This window comes from Typopeltis vanoorti, chromosome 8 (assembly GCF_054136105.1).
Source record: "Typopeltis vanoorti isolate ZY-2024b chromosome 8, IOZ_Tvanoo_1.0, whole genome shotgun sequence".
NCBI lineage: Eukaryota > Metazoa > Arthropoda > Arachnida > Uropygi > Thelyphonidae > Typopeltis > Typopeltis vanoorti.
The window spans coordinates 132,408,266-132,433,995 of record NC_143556.1 but is presented as its reverse complement, the minus strand read 5'-3'; the positions used below and the strand labels follow the sequence as shown (position 1 = coordinate 132,433,995).

Genomic DNA, 25,730 nt, shown 5'->3' with positions numbered 1-25,730 from the left:
TATAGCATATTGTTTCATGTAATTATCCCTTACCACTGTATAAATCCCATTTTCATCTTGCCATGTCCCCTTTCCTCCTTTTAATCGATGTCTCCATAGTTAAACATGAACTCCTTCTTGACAGAGAAGAGGGTTTATGTTTATGGAGTCTTCCATAATAATTGTTCAGCGCCCACACTTATTATGCTAATTTGCCGATACATGGCATCTACATCTCCCTGTGGATCCCTGGTCTATAGCAGCACCCAACAATGTATTTTGTTCTATTTGCCTCTACCTCACACCAGACAGCCTCAAATGAACTATCTCACTAGACCTAAAATCTTCTTTAATTTCTAATTTTGTTGGTTTACGTTCTTCAGCTATCATCAGCAATACTCCACCTCTTGCCCTGTTCCCTCTTTCCTCCCTAAAAATAAAATACTTTTTACATTCTATTCCTATAATCATATCATTTTCAGTCAACCAAATCTCACTTGATGCCTATAATTTTTGGCCAAGTCAAGCTGAACAATGCCCAAAACTCCTCACCCTTATTCCTGATTCATGCACATGCATTTCAACATGTGTTTGTACCGACAGTTTCCCTTGTGTAAAATCATTACCAAACCATTCAGATTCTTTGCATGGAGAGTGGTGAGTTATTGGAATGCATTACCTGAGAGTGTAGTGAGTGCAGAGACAGTGAATTAATTTAAGTCAAGGTATGGTGATCTGTGCATGTGAGAGTGAGAACTTCCATGATTAATATCTTGACTCCATGCAGGTCTGATGATGATAATAATAAATATGCTACATACAGAACATCAAGAGTATGAACATCCTTTGAGCACATACTGAATTGAGTTTGGCTTACTGAGTTTCACTGAAGAAGTTTATAAGATATACAGGTGTCTTGAGTGAGATTTTTTAAAATATTATTTTCTTGTTAAATCACTTGGGTAGGCCTAGAAGCCATACTTGGAAGTCATGTATAGATTATTAGGGGTTGGAATTAAAAGCAGTGCTTCCAGGCTGTGATGCATTGGATAATGTTGCCCCAATGACAAAATATTGGCCAATAGTTTGAATGAATTTATTATTATTCTTCATATTTTTTCCATCTGAAAGTCTGAATTTAGCTTACTTTAATGAGTTGATACACCAATCTGTTGTTTTGTTCATAATAAAAATATATCTTCTCATTTCTTACCACATCATGGATTGCATATATACAATCAGTCCTTGATTCATGACCACTCATATTTATAATGGCCATCTCATTAACATGTTTGCTGAATACTGCCTAACTCCTGCAACCAATAGACTAGAATGTTATTGTTGAATTCAAGATATATTATTTAAGACATGCGTTTGCTTATGTTATTGCATAAGCAAAAGTATACCGAGAGTGAGAAACCCTCAAAGACTTTTGATAGGAATATAATAACTTGCAGATGCAGCATTGAGTGAAGTAACTACAGAATGCTTAAGTAGTGTTTTTGAAGAAGCTTCTGAAAATATATGTTCATACATCCACAGGATTCAAGTCTTACAAGAGGGTGGCAACAAGATTGTGCTTCTAGCTAAAGAGATGAAGTAGTTGGAGATTGACATTGCTATAGGCCTAGGAATGTGGGAGGTTGTGATGAAAAAATGTATAAATGACTTGGATTAGTGAACAAAGTAAGGGTAATTATTATGGGTAGTTTTAATTATAGTAGTATAGATTGGAATCAAGAGATAGGATTTGGGAATAAGGAAAATTAATTTCTCAAGTTCTTGAGAGATAATAATAAATTTAGTTTAATCCTTTAGTGTAATCCTTTAGTTTAATCCTTTTCTTGAGAGATAACCATCTCAGGCAGCATGTCTAGAAGGGCACACGAGTATCAAGAGTTAAAATCTCATCATTTCATCAGAGGATGGAATTGTGAGAGGGGGTTTCACACTTTCCTGCAGTTGGTGAGCATGATCATGAAGTAATCACCTGTGTTGTGACTAGTCATGTGCAGACTTTTGTGAGGAACGGATATATGTGGAATTATAAGGCTGATGATTATGACAAGCTCAGGAGACATCTTGGAGCTATAACATGGAACCAGGAGTTGAGCGGTAAGGAAATAAATGCTGCATGGGAAGTGACAAAGAAATACATAATAGCATCAATGCGCAAATGTATTCTGAAGGCCAAAAGGCTGAATAAGGTAGGTGTAAAATGGATGAATGTGGAGCTTAAACATGAAATCTGGAAAAAGAAAGTACTTTGGAGGAAGTACAAGATGAATAATGCTAATAATCAGTCACATGAAGAGTATAAAGAACAAGCCAGGAAAGTGACTCATTTAGTAAGGAAAACAAAAGTAGAGTATGAGCAGAAATTGGCAAATCAGGCTAAGAAAAACCTTAGAGAGTTCTTTTAGATATGTGGCAAGTAGATGGAAGAATGATCATGGTAAGATGAAATTAATGGATGAAAGTGGTAGAATGGTAACTGCTGCAGAAGACATTGTTGAGTTATTCAGTGATCAATTTTGTAAGGGTGTTCATCCTGATCAGGGTGGAATCATGCATTATATATTGAAACACCAAATAATTACAAAAATGAAGTACTCTGAAACAAACTCAACCACATATAAAATAATAATAATGAAAAATCAGAGATTTACAATAAAGAAAATGATGCACACTGATAATTGGGCTTAAAATAGTGCACTAAAAATTCTCCTACTTTTAATAGTAATTTTGAATTGAACTGACAAAGAAATATGGAACACATTGCATTTGATTTGATTAATATCAATTAATGACCTATTTGTTGCTGAGTCTTAATGGATAAGTCTGAAATTGAAGGTAGGTACTCTGTGCACGTCAAGCCCAAGCCAGCAGCACTAACTTCATCTGTCAGTTATTTTCTTTTGCCCCTTTTAATCATGTTACTGCTGAGAATAAGGTCTCACAAGAGTTGTAGAGGGAAAAATTGTGAGCAAAGCCATTGCTAGATTTTCCAAGCATTCAAGATTTCTTGTTCTTAGTGGTACTCTTTATTCTGCACGTGATTCCTTTCCAGATCCTCAAGTTGAGACCTCAGCTCGACAAACACTTTAGTCCAGGTGCTGGCCTGGAATTCTTATAACTGCAGAAATATTTATTTTAAGTAATAATTACATAATAACACCAAATGAATATTTTTAAATTATTTATTCTTTTAACCAATTGCTTATTGATAATAACTCTTTTCTTACCTCTACAGCAGTGTTGTTGAACTGGCACAAAATAATTGAATGCACTTCTTCTTCACACGAATGCAAAACAAACAGGGAGAATAGTTGTCATGTGTTGGTGAACACTGGCATATCACCCAAAATTACATGGTGTGTCACCGTTGACACTAGTGTAATAGGTTCGTAATCACTGACCTAGATTTAAGTGGTGTACCACAAAGATCATTCCTTGGTCCACTGTTATTCAATCTGTACATTAATGATATTGGGAAGGATTTGACAGGCAACATACAGCTATTTGCTGATGATGCAAAGATAGGTAGGGTAATCAGAAGTTCTGCTGATATGCAATACTTTCAGAATGATTTGAATAGGCTGTAATTGTTGGCATGTGAAAATAGTTCTCATTTCAGTGTTAATAAACGTAAGGTCATGCATTTTTATTTGATTAGATATGCAATATCATATTATATTGGTGGGACTATGCTAGAAGAAAAACTGATTAGTCTAGGAATCTTGGAGTTTTAGTAGACAGGAAGTTGAAGTTCAAGGGTCATATATCAAAAATTGTAAACACAACTCAGAGAATGATGAATGCTGAAACGAACCTTGAGATGTAAAGATAAGGAAGTCGTTTTTGTTTCTTTACAAGTCCTTGATAAGACCTCACTTGGACTATTGTGCACAGATCTGGTTACTGTAGTGATTCTGATACAGTGGAGAGTTTTAAAAATGATATCAAGATTGTTGAATACTAATTATGAAGACAGATTAAGAATTTGTAGGCTGTAGACATTAGGATACAGGAGAAAGAGGAGTGATATTATTGAGATTTACAAACTTCTTCTGAAAGGGTTATATAGAATTTCAGTAGATGGAATTTTTTATTTTCTGGAGGATGGGGAAAGGATGCAAGGGCATCTATGGAAACTGAGAATGAAAGCTGTCAAGAATGGGATTAGGGCTAGATTTTTCTCTCATAGAGTAGTGCATGATTGGAATGAATTGCCATTAGATGTTGTGTGTGCAAGTAACCTGAATGAATTCAAGAACAGGTATGACAGCTGGTGCAAATAGCATTGCCTACTACTACTACTAATAATAATAATAATTGATAATAATAATAATGATATGGAAAGATTTAACAAAGTAGACTGAATGATGCATGTTGCTATTGCTTACTACCGAGAAATATATGCAGAAAAGAAGGAAAACTGAGCAGACTAATTTGGATATGATGTACAGATTTTTAAAGAAGCTGATCCTGTTGTCACATCATCCTCAAACGAGTTTAGACCTTCTGTACGTTCTACATCGGAACCTATTCTCAGAATGCTTTGTTGCAATCAAATTTGAAGAATTTGTTGTTTGATTATTTGACTTCTTTTGATTTGTTAAATTAATAAAGCAGTAGCTTTGAAGAATTACTCCTGTGTTTCCATCTTATTATTTTACTGATAAGTGCACAGAAGTACACTCCATATTTGTTATTTAGTCTGTATTATATACAGAAATTTTGTATTGTAATTTTTGTATTATATTATTTTACTATAAACAAAGAATATTAACTTAATTTTAGTTAAAAATATCATAAAATAGACCTACATGTGTTGGCATTCAGGCATGTTAAATGTTAACATATCCTTATAGTGTCATATAGTGATTTCTGACTTACGATGGGATCATTGGAATGGAATTCCTGTCGTAAGTAGGGGACTGACTGTATGCTACCCTTCTAAGATTCTTCTAAATAAATAAACAACTCTGAAATAATTCTGTGAATGTATAGCCTAATTCTCTTTAATTATATTTTAAGGAAGCAACCAAAATGGAAATCGAAGAGAGGTTATATGATCGGTTTAGCATTATTTTATCAGACATCCAGGTTTTATTTTCAGATTCAGGTAAGAAATTTTTTTGCAGTAATTATTATTTTCATTACTAAGTTTCTCTTTGTTATACCATCTGACTCTTAAATGTTTTTACTAAGAGGGATTTCAGAGAAGGATTAATCTGCACATATTGTATTTCAAATGAGATCCTGTGATGTTCTAAAATTATGTCCTGCCTTTACTTTAAATGTAAAAGCATAAATTAAAATTTGATTTTTGTCGAAAAATCGAATGTAAAACTTGCACTGTTTGAGATAGCCATCAGTGTTAAGGGCTAGGGCTATGAGTTGGTGATAATTGGCTGCTGTATTCATTCTCCCTTTCTCACTTCCACAAAATAACCCTGAGTCATTGTTAGCTTGAGCTTCCTCTTATTGCAGTGTGGAGACTGGCTGCCCAAAATGTGGTCAAAGTGTTAGTTATGGCTAAAGGAGCTCAACCATCTGCTTTCTTTGGGAAATAAAGGCATTAGAGTATTTTTAATAGGTATGTATTGAGAAATCAATTCCCTTCTTTTTGTTCTAATGATAGGATCATATAACTCCCAACTTGTACATTGCTAGTGGCACCTTAAAAATTAACATTAAACACAATTTTATTTTTGGTAATTATCACTAGAATCATAGTAATTTTATAATCAGAACTTACCAGTTTAAGCATGTAGGTGATAAAAAGGATTTTTAGTAATACATACAAAATGTCTCCTCATGATTTATTTTTTATGTGACTTGCACCCACAAAGTTGTAAATCTGTCATACATTAGCATTGTGGGCAAGTTAAGTATTTTATTTATTTTTATTTTTTTCCCATTTTTCATTTATTTTTTAGATAGTTTAAAAACCCTACTGTAGAAAGATAGTTTAAAAACCCTAAACATTAACGCTGATAGGCAGGAGAGTAGTCTCACATCAAGTAATGAAAGATCTAACCTAAAGAGAAACCATTTTATCAGTGACAGATTCAGATCCACATCCTGTTGGTTGGAGAGTAGGTATAATAACCATTCATCTAACAATGCCAGCTCAAGTTTGCTAAAGGATTTTTATAAAATATGATAGACAGGAGAGTAGTCTCACATCAAGTAATGAAATTCATATTTAATCTAAAGAGAAACCATTTTGTCAGTGACAGGTTCAGATCCACAACGTGTTGGTTGGAGAGTGGGTATAATAAACATTCAGCTAAGAATGACAGCTCAGTTTGCTAAAGGATTTTCATAAAATATGTTTTTAGATGCAAGCAAAAAGGAAAAATAGTGTGATCCTCCAGATATGCTGGATGTTTGGTGTAAGGTATTTGGCACACAGAATAAAATAGATAATGAATTGTTGTTATAGATGTGGTATCTGAGAGGAGAGGATAAGGATGTTGAACTACTCGGCAACTTAGTTTAGTGAATATAAGAAAAACTATTGTGGCGCTAGTGTCCTTGGTAAATGTGGCGGTCGAGTTTAGCTAGTCTAGAAAACGTGTTTTTAAAGTTAAATATAGTGTGGCTTTTTGTCACAAATTATGCTGCAATTGTGCATCGGTTAGAAACAAGTGTCCTTCAGTGGTATTATTGTTTAGAACTGTGTTGTATATATTGTGTTTTCACTGCCGTTTGTTTCACTATAACAACGTGTAAAGATGGCGTCCAACAAGAAACGTACGTCAGCGGCGCGCAGGACTTCTACTACTACACGAAAGGCTGGCTCAGCGTTAGATTTTTCGCAATGGATGCGGTGCGGAAACTGCTACATGTATGCACCGAAAAATGTGAAGGATCTGTGGTCGGTCTGGCAAAATGAGAAGAAAGAAAATGTCGACGTATGTGAGAAGTGTCGGGATAGGCTGGAGCGTTTAGGAATGGAAGCAGACATCGGGACCGTAGCGGAAGAACTTCGGCGGGAGTTTATGAAAATGAAAAATGACCTTCATCTTCTTCATGAGGAAGTGGAAGTGATCGGTAAGGAGATTCTGGAAGTTAAAGCTGAGTTTAATGTGTTAAACAGAGAAATTAGGACTATAGAGATTACTTTAGCTGAAGTAACTAGAACAGGATTACATATGGGTGAGTCTTTGAATGATTCAGTAATAAATAGTATGGGAGTGATTGGGAGTCAACATAATAAAACCACAAGTGGCCTAGAAGAAATGAGATGTAGTGAGAGTGGGGGGGTAAGTAATAGAGAGTTGAGTAATGAAGCTGGGAGAGTCATGCTGAATAGTGTAGAGAATGAGTCCATGAGTGTGGACTTGAATGAAGTTAAGAGTGGTAAAATATATGGTGATTCTATGATTAAGGGTATGGAGAGTGGTATGCATGAGGAGTGCTGGGCTGATGGGACAATAGAAAGAGTGGCTTTAGCGATAAAGAGAGGGCATGAAACAGACAAGATGATAGTTATGGTGGGTACGAATGACCTGAGAGGTAGTATAAATCGGGTAGGAAAAGATTTAAGAACATTATTAGATATTGTGAAGAGGAAAAGTGTCAATGGGAGAATAGTGTGCGTGCTGCCTCGTTTTGACAATTACGAGTTAAGTAGACGAGCAATGATAATGAATGATATGATTGCAAGAATGTGCAGAAAAAGAGGTCTGGAGTTTGTTGATGTTTGGAGTGTGTTTGAAGGAAAAAGGCAGTTGTATGCTAGAGATGGACTGCATCTTAACATGGAAGGACATAAGCGATTGAAGGAGTTATTGTTTTCTGAACAGGTTGAAGCTATTGGGCAGGGAAACTAATATTGAAAAGGTTGAGTGTAAGAGAGAGAAACTTTAGCACTGATTGTGTATTTATTGATCCTTATAGGCAGAATAAATTGCAGAAGAGAGGGGATAAAAATCGGCATAGGACTACGGTAGTTAGTGACTTATATATCAGTTCTAAAGCCGGTACAAGATCTAGAGGGAATCTGCAATTTTTGTATACCAATGCTAGAAGCATTCGAAATAAGAGAGAAGAATTTTTGGCATTAGTCAGTGAAATCTCACCAAAAGTTGTAGGCATTAGTGAAACTTGGCTGTCAGCAGAAGATGTGGTCACTGGAATTGAATGTGAAGGGTACAGTATTTTCAGGGAGGATAGAGAAGATAGAACAGGAGGAGGAGTACTGTTGATGATAGCCGATGTGTTGCAGCCAAAGAAAGTAGTATATCATGATGATAGACATGTGAATGAGAGTTCATTTGAGGCAGTCTGGTGCGAAATAGTGACCAACGCAACCAAATATAGAGTTGGATGCTGCTATAGGCCAGGGAGTACGGGGGAAGATATTGAATTCATGCATCAGCAACTTAGTGCAATGAGTGAAGGCTTAGTGATTATTATGGGGGATTTTAATTATGGTGATATCAATTGGAAGGAGGAAATATCTCGTAGCAAAAAGGAAATGGAGTTCATACATCTTCTACGAGATAATTACTTGAAACAGCACGTAACTGAAGGGACACGTGGTGTGAGAGTGTTGGACCTGGTTATTGGTTCAGAGGTTATATGCATAAGTAAGGTGTCCTCGTTACCTCCAGTTGGTGAAAGCGATCATGTGGTATTGACCTGGGAGGTTGCAAAATCTGTGGATTTTTCTATTAAGAAGGGGTATATACGGAACTACAGGTTAGGCAATTATAACAAGCTTCGGAGTGAGCTTGCAGCCATCCCATGGCAAAACATATTGCAAGGGAAAGATGTTAGCAGTGCTTGGGATAAAATCAGCGGGTATCTGAGGAAAGCAATATCAGATTGTGTCCCTATGGTCAGGAGGTCAAACAAGGCAGGCATTAGATGGATGAGCAGTAGTATCAAGCTTGAACTGCAAAAAAAGAAAATGTTATGGAGAATTTACAAGGAGAAGGGCGATCAGGACACCCATGAGCAGTACAAGGCTCAAGCTAGGAAGGTTACCAGCATAGTAAGAAAAGCTAAATCAGATTATGAGAAGACCTTAGCCAAAGAGATCAAGGGTAATCCCAAAGAGTTCTTCCGCTATGTGGCAAGTAAGAGGAAGAATGACTTTTGAAGGATAACTTTAGTGGGTGCTGATGGTATTGAGGTGACAAAATCAGATGTAATAGTCGAGTTACTGAGTGATCACTTCTCAAAAGTCTATCACCCAAGTGAGGATATCTCTATACCTATAGCAATACCTAATGTGAGAATTGAAGCTAAAGAATCAGAGGTATTAAATATATTGCAAAACTTAAATGCAAACACTGCGGTAGGCTTAGATGGAATATCAGCTCGGGTGTTGCGTGAATGTGCAAATGAATTGTCAACCCCTCTTACCTGGATATTTAATTTAAGTTTGAACTCTGGTATGGTCCCTAGGGAGTGGAAGTTAGGCAAAGTGGTTCCTTTGCATAAGGGTGGCTCTAAAACTGCAGTATTGAATTACAGACCAATCACCATCTCAGGAGTAGTGGTAAAAGTATTGGAAAAGTTGGTTAAAGACAAAATTCAAGAATGGGTGGATCAGGATATGATACTCTATAGAGGCCAACATGGTTTTGTTAAAGGTAGATCCTGCCTTAGCAATCTATTAACTATTCATAATAGAATAACATCCAAGTTGGACAAAGGAACTGGCTACACAGTGGTACTTCTGGATTTTGCTAAGGCTTTTGACAGGATACCCCATAGAACACTGTTACGCAAATTGGAGCAGATGGGAATGGATATTAAATTGGTGATATGGATAGGAGAATGGCTCAGGGAGAGATACCATAAGGTGGTGTATGGAGGAGCCGAGTCCAGAATGAGGCAGGTGACCAGTGGTGTACCTCAGGGCTCTGTGCTTGGGCCAATGTTGTTTAATTTGTATATAAATGATATAGGAAACGGCTTAAAGGGAGATATTCAGTTGTTTGCTGATGATGCAAAGTTGTGTAGTGCAATAAAAAATCAAGCTGATGTTGAAAGTTTGCAGGAGGATTTAAATAAGCTGGTAAAATGGGCAAAAGAAAATGGATGTCAGTTCAATGTGGAAAAGTGTAAAGTCATGCATTTTGGGATTAAAAGATTACCAGCTGTGTACTACATCGATGGAAAGGTACTCCAAGAGATTGATGAGGCTAGGGACTTAGGGGTATTGGTAGATAGGGAGATGAAGTTCAGAGGACACATTGCTAAGGTGTCCAAGATTGCACATAGGATTACTTGGTTGTTGAGGAACACACTGACATCCAGAGATAAAGAGGTTATTATTCCCCTTTATAAAGCATTGATACTTCCACATTTGGATTACTGTGCTCAGGTCTGGTCACCTGGATTCCTTGGAGATCAGGAGGCTGTGGAGAGGGTTCAGAGAAGAGTGACCAAGTTGGTGAGTGATATAAAAAATACTCCCTACATTGATAGATTGAGAGCTTGTGGATTGCAGAGATTGGTTGATAGGCGAAGAAGAGGTGATATGATAGAAACATTCAAATTACTAAAAGGTTTTTATAGGATTGATGCAGGGGAAATGTTTCAGCTGTGTGATAGTGATGGAAGAACAAGAGGTCATCTCTGGAAATTAAAGAAGAGTGTGGTTAACAAAGGTGTCAGAACAAGGTTTTTTGCCTGGAGGGTGGTGAATGAGTGGAATTCATTGCCTGACTTAGTTGTGAGCTCTTCGTCTGTAAATGAATTCAAGAAGAGATATGACAGATATTGTTTTGCTAGTTTGGGTCTCCCGCGATGAGTCTACTGACTCCATGGAGATACCCGTAATAATAATAATAATAACTTATTGAAGAATAGACTAGAAAGAGAAGAAAAGCATAGGGAAAGAGGATCAATGAAAAGTAAAAGTGTTAGGTTTTGTGATAGCATAGATTATTATCATTATCCTAAGATCTCATGGAATCACACACTCATCTAGGTAGTTCCTTTTGTCATACACTCAACAGCTCATCATATTGTGCCTTAATCACATTCAAATTCTCTGCAGACACTGTGCTCTCAGGCAATGCATTGCAATCATTCACAATCCCCATGCAAAAAAAAAAACCCCACTTCTCACTCCCTTGCCCACACCCTCCTTATATAGCTTCCAGGGATGACCTCTTGTTCTCCTCCAATATCCTACAATTTTATGAAAAACCTCTTCACCATTAATTCTGTAATAACCCCTTACTAACTATAGCTGGCCTGGTTGGCCGAGTGGACAGTGTATCCGCTCTCCAGCCAAAAGGCTGCAGGTTCGAATCCTGCCATGGGCATGGTTGTTTGTGATTGTCTGTGGAAATATCAGTGGTGGTCAGTGGTAGATGGCATTGGCATAGTTGTGGTCAGTTGGTGATTGAATGGTGGAGACGGAGTTGTAGAGCAGGTGCCCTCCCTCGATGAGCCCTTGAACTCCCTGGAGGTGTCAAATAATAATAATAATAATATCATACCACCCCTCTTTCTCCTATCTACAAGACTGCAAATTGCATTGGCTCAACCTTTCTTCATATTCAACAGATGTAGTCTTGGTGCTCCGATATCCTAATAATGTGGGATGTCCTTATTGTCTGGCCATAGTAATAAAGATTATATCTACAGAGTACCTGGTGTACTCTAGGAAAATCCAGAGATTGCAATTAGTTGGTCTTTAGGTGAGAAGATAATAGATGATAACTGTGTGGTTTGTAAGTGGTCATAAGATTGCATTGTATTTTTATCCAGGTACCCTTTGTATCTTTGCCACCTTTTCAGAAGTGCCACAGATGTATGGGTTGGTGAGATTTGTTGTTGTCTGGTTGGAGGAGAGATGGCGAATTGATATGGGGCAATAGTATTTTTTATGTGGTGGGCTAGCATTTGCTAAAACAGGTGTTTTGTTTGATTTCAGTATTAAGCTATCTGAGCAAATCAAACAGTTTTTATAATACTATACTGTTGGGAAGTGATGTGACTATTCCTGGATCTGTTTACTTCTGTGTGTGTATTTGTGTGTGAGTTTCTATATATGGTGAAGGCCAATGATTCAATCTAGTTGTCTTATAACTAGGGTATACAGAGGGCTGACTGTTGTTACTTTGTATTTCAACAGTGAAGTTGATCCTGTATATTCCCAAGTTACTATGGGAATATACAAAAGAACTGAATGCTCTTTCTGAAAGAAAGAGCTGAAAGAACAGAAGTCTAGTAACAGGGAGATCCAAGTCAATTGTTTCAAACTATAGCCCAGTGTATATATATATTATGTGTAGTGGTGACAGTGTTAGGGATGCTATTCAGAAACGGAATAAAAACTTGCATTGGTGAGAATTTAAACCTTTCGAAAAGTATACTATGGGAATAGTATATCACCTGAATATCACCAAGTATCCTATGAGAATGGTATAGTATAGTATAGTATACAAGCTTGATATCCCAACCAACTTTGACTGATAGGAGCCAGTGAGTTGTGTATGGAGGTGCAGTGTCCCAAAAAGAAAAGTGATGAGTAAGATGGCACAGGATTCTGTCTAACTTTTATATCAATGATATAGTTCATAGTGTGAAAGAAGATATTAAGTTGTTTGCAGATAATGCTGAATTAGGAAGAGCTCCAACAGTGAATATTCCACCAACTGTATATATATATATATATATAAATTATGCATCACATCTTTGCTTCCCAAAGTTTAAAACCTCAACCTTGCTGTCCTGTTCAGCCAGTCTATTTAAGTCCACTTGTAAAACCACAATATATTCTGTACCTCTCATAGTTTTTCATAACATTGCATCATCTACAATATCCTGTTTTCCTTTCAGTTCTTTCCCAGTATCATTAACAAACAAATAGCAATGGATCACTGGTAACTTCTTTCTTCCAGGATATTTTTCCCTACGCATATCTCTCCATGTGAAGTACCTGTTTGTGATAGAAGGCACTCCCAGTGGTGGTGGTAGTACTGGACTTTTTTTGTTCTTTTTCCATGTTTTTCTTCCCATATTCTTTGCTCAACTTCTCTTCAGTCTTTATTACTGTGCTGTCTTCCAATCCACCATTATTAAGATCCAACACCTTGCTGCCATTTATATCATGCAGTGTGACTCATGGACAATCGGATAGGGGATCTTCATAGTCTTGAACTACTTTGCCCTCTGCATCAGTTAGTGGACTTGCCTGCAGTGGTCAATGGTGTTGCAGCAAGTCTCCTTCCCCAAGATTCAGGAAGGGGGCCTAAAGCTTGCTGTGGTGTCTGTATAATGTCCAGTGTGACCCTGGTGTTTTATTGCCAAGTGCATTCATTCATTGCCAAACAGTGGGCATCCATGTGTAGCTCCATAGTGGGTGGGGAGCTCTGATTTTGAAATCAAATCCTTCTGAGAATGAATACTTCTTCATCCGCTTACTTATCAGGAGTCCTCAGCTAGCACCAAAGAAGTCACAAAACCATGGAAACACTAACTAAAAATTCAGAATAAGAAGCAGAAAACATCAGAAGCTGCTATCAGTACACTACTTTTCTTGATTATACATTCATTAGGGTAATGTCCTCATGGAAAAACGTCACCTTTCTTCATCCAGAAATGTTTTGAAGATTTGGCAGGATCTTCAAAGTCTGTAAAGAAGCTGCGTTCAGAAGAAAGACTTATCAAAGCATCTACAACACAATCAGAAAAGTTACTTTGGGCAACATTTATCATGGAATTACCAATTACAGTCCTCTCCCCCCACACACAAAATTAATAACTTTTTCAGAGGCATAATTTCAGAATGAGATATCCTTGATGTATCAGATTTAGAAATCTTCTCTGAAATGAAGCATCAGGGATTGACAGCAACAAGGAGAATATTTATACATAGGGGTGATTACTTGGTTGTCAACAACATCATCCTTATATTTAATACACCAAAACCACTAACATCTGTCAAAGTAAGCTATTTCATCTGATCAGTTGGCTCTATATTCCAAACCCTTTGTGTTGCTTTAAATGGCAGAAGTATGGTCATTCGCAAACCACTTGTCATGGCTTTGCCATCTGTGCTTAATTTGTAAGTAAAAACCATGACAATAAAGAAAGATTGAAAGAGCAAAACAACAGACTGCCCTATTTGTGAGGGAGACCATTTAGCTCACAAGGATGAGAAGGAGATATGAAAAATAAAAATAAAGCAATATGTCACTTATCAGGAGGTGAAGAGGCAATAAAACACAAAAGTAGCACCAACATCTGGTAAACCCTGTTATGCCAAGAAGGTGCTGTAAAAAAAACTGTCAATAGGGATCCAAACCCATGTATCGATCTCATCTTTAAACAGTTATAACATCTATAAAGGATATGACCTACATTCCATCTCCCTTCAATGAATGAATGAGATCAGTTGGTATTGACTCACTCTTGGGAACATGCAAAAGATGGTCCCACTACACGAAAATCCACTAATAAAAATGCTATTGGAATATGTACTACAGAGAAGGTCAAGGACATGCCTCGAAATCTTCTAATAGATGGACCATCCCCCCCCCCCCCCCGGTACCTTTCCCTCCTTACAGAAGATAAAATAATTCATCTATCTATTGCCTTAGAAAGAGTACAATATGATATTGTCTTGGATATTTTTCCTGATGAAGAAATGATGAATGGCTGTCCTCGGGGGGGAAAAAAAAAATCATAGACCAGTGAAGATTGTCGTGGATTCCTTCAAAATATCGATGACATCAAGGCTCTCTTCCAGGAAATATTTCCTACAGGCAGTATGCTTCTACCTGTAGGAAACATACATAAAACCAGGAGATTATCAGACATTACAAAATACTGCCATCATTTGTATGGACTGGACAAATAATGGACCTGCTCATTCAGGTGTTGCCATCCTTATGGGCAACCATTTCAGGAAGTCTTACTGAATATGAACGTAAAAGCAGTTGCTGTCCAACTCTCAGTCAGAACTTTCTTAGCAGTATACTGCATCTGCGTCCCTCTTTCCACAGATATTTCTCAAGATGATGAGTGGTGGTGAAGATTTTGGAAAGTTGGTTTGGGTATCACATTCAGAAATGGGTTGACAGTGAATCTCTACTTTGCAATGAACAGCTTGGGTTTACTAAGGGAAGGTCATTTTAGCAGTTGTTTCGCATTGTAAAATAATGTCACCATTGAACTAGACAAGGGGAATGGATACATCCTGATACTTTTGGTTTTGCTAAAGCTTTTGACAGAATACAACATACAAGATTGTTGCACAAATTGGAGAATATGGTTTGGATTATAAAATATTAACATGCATAAGAGGGTGGCTGACTGACAGATATCAAAAAGGTGTTATGCAGTGGATGCGAGTATTCAAGATTTAAGGTAACTTTAAGATTTAAGAGGTGTACCACAAGGATCAGTCCTTGATCCACTGTTATTCAGTCTGTACATTAATGATATTGGGAAGGATTTGACAGGCAACATACATCTATTTGCTGATGATGCAAAGATAGGTAGGGTAATCAGGAATGCTGCTGGCATGCAGTACTTGCAGAATGATTTGAATAGGCTGGAATTGTGGGCATGGGAAAATGGATGTCAGTAAATGCAGAGTCATGCACTTTGGTGTGATTAGATATCCAGTGTTATATTATATTGGTAGGATTATGCTAGAAGAAACTGATCAGACTTGGGATCTTTGAATGTAGTAGACAGCAAGTCGAAGTTCAGGGAACATGTGGCAAAGATTGCAAATACAACTCAAAAGACAATTGCAATGCTGAAATGAACTTGAACATGTAAAGATAAGGATGTCATTTTGCCTCTTTACAAGGAATTGATTAGCCTTCACTTGGACTATTGTGCATAGGATTGGGCTCCTGGTTTCCATTGTGATTCTAATACAGTAGAGAGAGAGAGAGAGAGTGTTAAAAATTACATCAGGATTGTGGAATACTGATTATGAAGATAAATTGAGAATTTGTAGACTGTAGACAACTACCAAACAGAAAAAAGAGGAGTGATATGATTGAGACATACCAACATCTGAAATGGTCATACATGACTTCAGTTAATGGAATTTTTCATTTTATGGAGAGTTGGGAAAGGTCAAGAGGGCATCATTGGAAGCTGAGAATGAATGTCAGCAAGAAGGGGGTGAGGGGATTTTCCTCTCATAGGGTAGTGCGTGATTGGAATGGATTGCCATTAGATGTTGTGTGTGTGCAAGCAGTGTGAATGAATTCAAGAATAAGTATGATGGCTGGTGCATGTATATGTCCTCCCTCAATGAGTTGTCTCCCTGGAGGACTCTCTTAATAATAATAACATGCTCTGCAATCAGTATTCCTCCATTCATATTTATCATTGTGTAATATCCATTACACGATGATAAAACATCCATCATTATTGTCCATGAATCAACTGTTACACCTTTACAACAGAATTCTCTATGAGAGCATATTTTCTGATACTTTAGAAAAGACAATTATAATAATTGACTTTCCACAGTCTGCCAGGAAAGGATCCACAATCACCAAATAACTGCTGCCTAATTGCTTTCACCAGCTGCTTGTGCAAGGTGAACGCTTGTCTTTTATGGCTTCTGGAGCAAAAACAACCTTTTTTTTTTCGATAACACAATCTGGCTTTTGAAAATATTATTTTACTACTGATCATCTATCTGGCTGGAGACATTCATTAGAGATGCTTTCCTAAAATTCAAGTATCTTGTTTTGGTTTTCTTTAATATGGAAAAAGCATATGACACTGCTTGGAGATTTGGAATCTTGAAAGACTACCTAATTTTGGTCTTAGATGGCATCTCCCTCTTTTTATCAAAAACTCTGTATCTTATTAAATCTTCCAAATCTGAGTGGGAACTACTTTCTCCTTACTCTATAACCAAGTGGATCCCACAAAGTTCTGTTTTAAGTATCGTGCTTTTTGCACTACAGGTCAACTTGATAACTAAACAACTTCCTCCAACAGTAAGTAATATCCCCTATGTGGATGACTTGACTATCTTCTGTCATTCATCTAATATGAGGGTCATAGAAAGACATCTGTAGCAAGCCATTGATCATTTCTCAAAAGGGTTTTCAGATTTTCACAGAAGAAGACAGTTTTTGTGCACCTTTTCCACAGACATCTTCATCCTGACCCAGAACTCTGACTAGGACAATCACTAATGCCAGTTCACCACAAACCAAGTTCTTGGACCTGATATTTGATAGAAAACTCATTTTGCTTCCTCACATACATCAGATATGAGACAAGTGCCATAAAGCAACAAGCAGTCTATGCACCTGTTCTTCTGCCTGTTGGGCCACTGACAGATATTCTTTGCTTCTTTGTACAGAGCATCGATAAGATCAAAGCTTGACTACTGGTCCTAAGTCTGTGCCTCTACCAGGGAGAGTATGCTGTGATGGCTGGAACCTATTCACCATCAAACATTAGAATTGCAGTTGGAGCATTTCTCTCATTACTATTCCTAGTCTGTCAAACCACCTTTTTCACTTAAATGCCAGCAGCTGTCTGTGCTATATACAACAAAAATGAAATCCCTGCAAGACGATCCCACTTGGCCAGCTATCTTTCATCCACGATGGAAGTATCTTTACAACACTTGCTTTCCTGACAGATTGGCATAAAACCTTTTGGTTGGTGGATAAAAGCATTACTACAAATTTGAAATTGCAGTAGACAACCATAGCTCAGACACCACCAAACACACTTCTGCCATGGTAATTATGCATGCCAGAATTGGAGGTTTTCTTTCAGCATGCTACTGAAATTGTCCACTCTTCTTGCCATCTACCAGCAGCTCTTCAAAGTTCTTAGTGCTGAATAGTCTAATTTTGTGCCTGTCTTCAAAGACATGTCAAAATCAGAGGACCTAGTGGGATCTTCTACATCTTTCCTGACAATATTATATCTGCACAAATTCCACAAGAGTGTAACAACTTTACAACTGCATTGTAAAGTTGACCTCTTTGCTGATTTTATCATCCTTTGGACATGGGTTATAGAAATATTTGGAGAACCTGTGGGCAGGACTGCACTTACACTTTTTCCAAGGTGGGTGGGGCCTGAGATGCTAGAGTGTTCCAGGGCCCTTCTCTCGTTGTTTGGGCTCTTAAATTGGCTCTAATTTTTCAAGGCCTCTGGCTAGAGCCTTGTGCGCCTGTGCATGTGTATTGTCCTCATATGGTTGCTTTTGATATTTTCAAGACATTTGATTTAGTTTTGGTATCATAGACTTCTTTAAAAGTTCCCAATTTATGGTCTACTTTCCATTCTTGTGAGTGAATTGCCAGCTTCTGCTCTGGTAGTTCATTGCATATCATGGTGAATAGTTTCTGCTTGTCCGACTTTTCCATTAATACTGGAATATTCCAAAGCTCTGTGTTCTTGCCTACTCTCTCTCTCTCTCTCTTCATCCTGTATGTTTATGATCTTGTTTCAGTATTGTCCAAACCTATTTCATAGGTTTGCTGATGACAGGACACTCTATTTCTTTCTGTATTTTACAAAACCTTGTAATGCATGAATGACTGAAGTTTCAACGTCTTCTATTGCCTATGCAGTAATCCCTAATATTTTAGCGATTCTCAAGTGGGACAAACATTTTATATGCACTCTCACCTTATTTCCAAGAACTGTGGCTGGCATTCTACACACAGTTGACGCTTCTGCGACCCTATATTCAGATGATACTGGAATAATTATATATTTAGTTTAATCCTTTATCCAAGTGTAAGCAAACTTCCAGAATCGGGGCAAAACTGGGATAAAGTGTAAGCAAACTTTCAAAACTGGGGCAACTCGTGGCAAAGGTGGTGAGTTCTCATCACTTTCCTTAGTATTTCATAATGCAAAGCACATCTCCTTGCGGACATGTATAATGCTGTGCATAATGGGAAGGGTCACTACCCAGACCAGTTTTGACCTTTATTGAGGTCTCTTCAGTGGTAGCCAGACCCAGAGGTGATACCAAAGTTGAAGTAATGCAGAAGTCATATTTCCATATGCAGTTGCCAAAAGGTGTCACACCTTATTATTAAATTATTCTGGATTAGAGAAAGATGTTAGAAGTTTTTTCATTGGTTAGACTAAAAATTATATATTTAGTTTAATCCTTTATCCAAGTGTAAGCAAACAAAGTTTGTACCTGAAGTATCTTCAGATGTGCTTTGCATTATGGGATACTAAGGAAAGTGATGAGAACTCAGTCCACCTTTGCTACGAGTTTCCTCAGTCCTGAAGATACTCAAGGCGCAAACTTTGTTTGCTTACACTTGGATAAAGGATTAAACTAAATATATAATTTATAGTCTAACCAAGTGAAAAAAAACTTCCAAAATACTGGAATAATGGTCCTCTCCCTGCACCTAGATTGGCTACCTAAAAACTGCAAAACACAGTGTCAGAACTAGAACAATGGTTCCAAAAATAATGAAATGATGGTAATGCAGAAAACAGCACTGCAGTGCTATTCACAAAAGATGAGTATACTCAGAGGACAGAGTTGTCATCTTTGGTACCCCCATTCCATGGTGACTAGCCAAATATTTAGCGATATGACTAGATGAAGAGTTTCACTTCACCACTTGATCGTGTCTGCTCAAAGCAAATAAGGCAATGGGAAGCCATATCTATCACTGAATCATTGTAGCTAGCTAAACATAGAAGTTAAATTGTAGATGCTGATCAGACCAGTCCTGATCAGCATCATGTACAGCAGTATTTCCCCCCCCCCCCCCACATGGAATTAGACAGCGGATTCAAATGCTAGCAAACTATAAATAATTCAAAACAAATGTTTATGAGTAGTGTTCAATGCATCATGGTTCATAAGAAACATATAGCTTTACCAAGAAACTGATATCCCTGAGATCAAAATTTTCCTTCACGAAAAAGCTGCAAAATTCTTTGCGAAATGCTGCCATCTACCAAATCGTAGACTGCAGTGAACACGACCCTGCAAAACACAGATGTCCTGAAACCGTACTGAACAGGTAAGTTTTTTTTTTAATCCCACTGACAGAAGTCCAGAATGTGCAAGCTAAAGATCATTATGGTCTACTGCTAACAGTACACTAAAAGAAATATCTCAGGAAAAATATCCCAAAAAGCCATATAAAAAAAAATAATAATAATAAAAGGAAAACCTCACCAGTAGTCAATAGCTTACAAAGGGGAAGCCGAGTACATAATAATAATCCGTAATCAGGAAATTTCATTGCAAATGTGGCAAAAGCATAAAGGACCACAGGTCCATATAATCCATGTTGCCAGAATAGTTGCTAACCTTAAGTATCTTCTTGGGTCTGGCTCACACTGATGATATATAATCATGCTCATCTTTGGACTTGCTTGCATCCTTGGAGTGGAGCAGTTCTACTGGTGGCAGGTTTTTGTTTGCCACTGAGTGAATCCAATGTTGGATTTTCTGTCCTGGAGTGATTCAGCTCATGAGTGATGAGTTTAGCAGGGATCCATTAATTTAGGTTCACTCAATGAGATTCAAAGTGATCTTGTAGATCGCTCAGAGGTTTTGGAGAGATATCTCCACACTTTAACAGTACCTCAATGAAGTTCTTCTGGGTCTGGCTTTCATAGATGGTCTTGCTATTTCCTAGGGAGTAGAGCAGTTCTGCTGGATGACATGTTTTTGCCAGTCAGTGAGTGGAGCCACTGCTGAGTTTTCTCTCCTATAGTGATTCAGGTTAGGCATGATGAGTTTGGTAGTGACCCTATAGGGTCAGTCAGTGAGAGTTTAGTGATCTTGGATATCACTCAGAGTTTTTGGGGAGCGGTATCCCCTGACTTTAACAGTGCTAATGGTTGAAACTGGTCTAAGTGGAGAGCATCATTTAGTTCTTTACAGACTATCTCGTCTTCTCTGTATAATCAACATTCATTGCTTTGCAAGATTCTACCACTGTTGTACAAAATGAAGGTCCTAAATTTTTATATTCAGTTTGTGCTGGATTTCCATTTTATAGGGCCTCCCATTTTATATGATTCTTCTTACTCATACTTGGGTAAAACATAAAAACAAGAATATACAGGCTCTGAATGTTGTTTACATATATTACAGTTAATATTTTTCACAGTTAAATATTCAGTTTATTAATATTTGTCATTTTTGTGAGAATTATCATGATGTCTGCAAGAAATTTAAGTATTCAAAGGGGGCTACCTATTACTGTTATCAAATGTGTAAAAAGAACAGCTTATGCAACCTTAACCTGTTTTTCATCTCATTTATATACTACAGATATATTTTTGTTTTCAGTTTCAAATCATTTTGCCAAATTTTCCAGTAAAAGTAACCCCATTAAAACCAAAAATAATACAATGAATGGTGACATGGAGTTGTTTGCAGATGATGCAAAGTTGTGAAGAACTATGAGCTGTAGAGCTGATGTTGCAGCTTTACAAGAGGACTGGGATTGACTGAGTGAGCAGGAAAGTGACTAAGGTAGCAGTTCAGTGTTACAATGTGTACAGTTTTAAAATTTGGGAAGTGAAGATGGGATTTGAAGTATACAATTGGTGAGGATATCTTAGAAGACATGGAGAAGATAAGAGATCTGTGGTTGTTAATGGATAGGGCCATAAAATTTAGTGCCAGGCACTGCTAAAATTATGAATACAGCACAGTGGATTATAGCAATGATGCATATGATACTGACATGCAGACATAAAGCATTTGTAGTTCTATTTTATGACCTTAATATCAGACTATGTATTAATTACAGTATATGGATTTGTTCATTTGATTTTCAAAAGTATTGAGGATTCTATTAGAAAGAATCCAGTTATGAGAATGAGGTGGCTTGTCTCTCAAATGTTTAGTATGAAGAAAGATTGACGAAAGACAATTTCCTGAGTGTAGTGAATAGGAGGATGTGGGGATATGAGGAAGGGATATGATTGATTCATATAAGATGAGAATGGATTTTAACTAAATTAATTTGGAAGAGGTTTTTCTCAGAATGGGATGATTGGTAGAGCAAGAGACATACAGGCTCCCATGGTGGCTGTTTAAGGAAGGTTTCAGCAGGAGATTAGGTTTTTTTTGTTGCTTGGACAGTACAGTAGTGACCTTGAATACAATGAATGCATTTAAGTCCCCATTTCATGAGTTATGTGTGCGATAGTGGAATTTCCCACCATTAGTCTTTTTGACTCTACAGAGGTCTGAGAATAATAATAATAATATCAACTATATTGTTTTCTCCTGGTCTCCATAGCTGAGTCGGTATAGACAAAGCCCTTTGGTCAGAAAGACCTGGGTTCAATTCCCGTCCAAGATGTGAGGAACCTTTATCTAGTCTCTTTCGACTAAAGGTGAGTTAGCTGGTCTCATAGAGAGGTAGAGGGTTTTTTCACCCGGCAACTCGGGTTTTTCATCCCACAGCACAGGCAAACCGGAATTTTGAACATACGCATCTACAGACATAGGACCAACCATCTTATCCTCGAAATGGTTGCGGTTCTGAAGTCCACAGCTGAAGAACCTCAGTGGTTCGTGAAAAGTTTAAGACAAGGCATATTGCCTTCTCATGGCCTAAAAATACCAGTATTGATAGTGACCAAATGAGAAGTGATGACCTGGAGTAGTGGAGTGAATTCATTGTTAGCTCATCATCTTCATCAAATTCCTGATGTATCCTGGGTGTACAGGATATTATGATACAACTACATGAAGAAATTACATCATTACTAACTTCCTATCAACACTTTTTGTCCAAATCGAACTGTTATCTGTCTAGACTCCAATATTATCAGATCTTATATTTCTGTCTTTTAAGGCACTTTTTGCTGTATCAATCCATCTATATTTTGGTCTTCCTCTGGGTCTTTTTCATGCCAACCTGGCAAAGAACACTTGTTTTGCTAATCTTTTCCTTTTCTGTTTAAGTCATCATCATCATCAAATTCCTGCCATGTACCCTCAAGGGGTGTACAGGATATGATAGCACTACATGAAAAAATTACATCATTATTAACTTCCTATCTACAATTTTCCTCCAAATCAGTCTGTTACTTGTCAAGACTCCAACATTATCAGATCTTATATTTCTATCGTCTAAGGCACTTTGTACCATATCAATCCACCTATATTTTTGTCTTCCTCTGGGTCGTTTTCCTGCCAACCTGGCAGGAAAACGACCTGCCAGGTTGTTTTGCTAATCTTTCCTCTCCCATTCTATTTAAGTGACCATACCACCTGAGATTAGCTCTGCTAACGCATTCCTGGATGCTGACAATGTCAAGTTCTTTCCTAATATCCTCATTTTTAATATGATATTGCCATTGATGCCATCTGTTCATACCTCTAATCTTTCTCAGGACTCTCATATCTGCGGTCTCTAGTCTTTGGTCAAGTGTTTTACTTCTGACCCAGCTCTCAGATCCATAAGTTAAAACTGGTTTGAACACTGTCTTGTATACAGCTAATTTAGTGTTCCGACTAATTTCTCTCTTATTCCATATGAATTTATTCAATTGACTTCCCACCATACCAGCTTTGCTGATTCTGTTGTCTATTTCTATATTTAATTTACCATCTTCAGTAAAAATCGTGCCTAAGTAGCTGCAATGTTTTACTTGTTCCACAGGTTCTCCAGTTACAACACAGTTGACATTTTCAACGATTCTGCCTATTTTCATTGTCTTTGTCTTTTTATTGCTGACCTTCATACCATATCTATTACAACAGCAATTGAATTTAGTCAGAGAATCTTGCAGACTTGTAACGGATTTATTTAGAAGTATAACATCATCCGCATAAAGCAAAGAGCTGACATTAACATATCCAATTTTGATATCAGGTTTAATACCACTTTCCTTCATAATGTGATTCATATAGATAACGAATAACAGAAAGGATAATGTACATCCTTGTCTCACACCAGATTTAACATTAAACCATCTTCCTGTACTTCCTTCAATTCTAACTGCTGACTTACAACTCAAATAAAGACTAAGTATTGCTTCATACAATGCCCCATTGGCACCATATAACTGCAGCGTATTGAATAGCTTCTCTCTTGGCACCTTGTCATATGCCTTTTCCAAATCAACAAAACTTAAATACAGATCTTTGTTATATTCCCATGCTTTCTCGACTATTTGTCGTAAAGTGAAGATCTGATCCTGACAGCCTCTATTTGGCCTGAATCCAGCTTGTTCTTCACCAAGCTTCCCTTTGACAGCTTTTCATAGCTGTTTCTGAAGTATACTTGCATAAATGATGAGGCCAGGGATTTGGGAGTGTTGATGGATAGGGAGTTGAAGTTTAGTAGTGGGGCACATCGCAAAAGTAGCCAAATCAGCTCATCAAATCACTTGGTTGCTGAAAAATACTTTAACAAGCAGAGACAAACAGATTATTGTTCCTCTGTATTGAGCCTTGATAAGGCCCCATCTGGACTACTGTGCCCAGATATGGGTGCCAGGGTTTCTTATGAATGGGGAGGAGGTGGAGAGGATCCAGAGACGAGTGACCAAGATGATAGCAGGTCTATGGAATGAACCTTATGAGAACAGGTTAAAGATTTGTGGGTTGCAGAAATTGGTTGATAGGCAGAAAAGGGGTGATATGATTGAGACATTCAAATTACTGAAGGGTTTCTATAAGATTAATTCAGAAGATATTTTTGAGAATAGGATTGGTGGTGGGAGGACTAGGGACCGTACATGGAAGCTGGGCAAGCGCATGGTTAGCAGGGATGTTAGAGCTAGGTCTTTTACTTGGAGAGTGGTGAATGAGTGGAATTAGATTCCAGAGTCTGTTGTGGTTGCCATGACTGTAAATGAGTTCAAGGCGAGGTATGATAGATACTGTGTGAATGTCGAATAGTTGTTCTTGACATGATGCTAGGGCTTCCTTTGATGAGTCTATGGACTCCTTGGAGTTGCCTGTAATAATAATAATCATAAAAATCTTACCAGGAACATTCAGTAGGGAAATACCTCTGTAATTCTCACATTCAGTTTTATTTCCGTTTTTGTATATGGTACTATGAGAGCTCTACTCCAGTCATTTGGAATTCGTCCCTCTGTTCAGGCTTTCTGAACTATGCATTGCAGCCACTGTCATACTTTTATTATTACTGAAAGAAGAGCCAACAGGCTTCACTTCGGCGAAGTAAAATATTCATCATTAAGTGGATATTGAATACTGTGAGAAATAATGTGGTATTTAATAGCCACTTAATTTTGAACTTTTATTATTTATTATTATTATTATTATTTGTCACCTCCATGCAGTCCAAAGACTCATCGAGGGAGGGCATCTACTCTACAACTCTGCTTCCACAACTCACAATCCACCAACTGACCACAACAACTGCACCAACGCCATCTACCACCGACCACTACTATTAGTATTTCCACAGACAATCACGAACATCCATGCCCACAGCAGGATTCGAACCTGCAGCCTCTTGACTTTAGAGAGAGAGAGAGGACACGCTAACCACTCGGCCAGCCAGACTGGCATGTTATATCTCTATACTTGAGTATTTCTGGTCGATATCATCTACTACTGCTTCAGTCTTAGCTAACCAGAATATATCAACTGTGCAGAATGTACAGCGTATGTTGTTTTGTGAAGAGGTAGAAAGGAATGGAATAGAAAAAATCATGATAGCAAAATATAAATTACTGAAGGGATATTTTTTAGAATAAATGAAAGAAGAATTTTGGTATAACTTACAGGAAATGAAATAACAAAGGATTCTGGGAAATTGGAT

At 37.5% G+C, this 25,730-nt stretch overlaps 1 protein-coding gene across 10 annotated transcripts in view; it reads left to right on the top strand.

The window, feature by feature from the left end:
* The window catches only part of LOC150104358 (intermembrane lipid transfer protein VPS13A-like), a 2,072,875-nt gene that overhangs the window by 817,622 nt on the left and 1,229,523 nt on the right, over positions 1-25,730 (top strand). For all 10 annotated transcript variants that reach the window (XM_090396324.1, XM_090396319.1, XM_090396320.1 and 7 more), the window contains one exon: positions 5,020-5,107. In XM_090396324.1, coding sequence (XP_090252450.1) covers positions 5,020-5,107 — 88 coding nt within the window. The remainder of the gene's footprint in view (positions 1-5,019; positions 5,108-25,730) is intronic.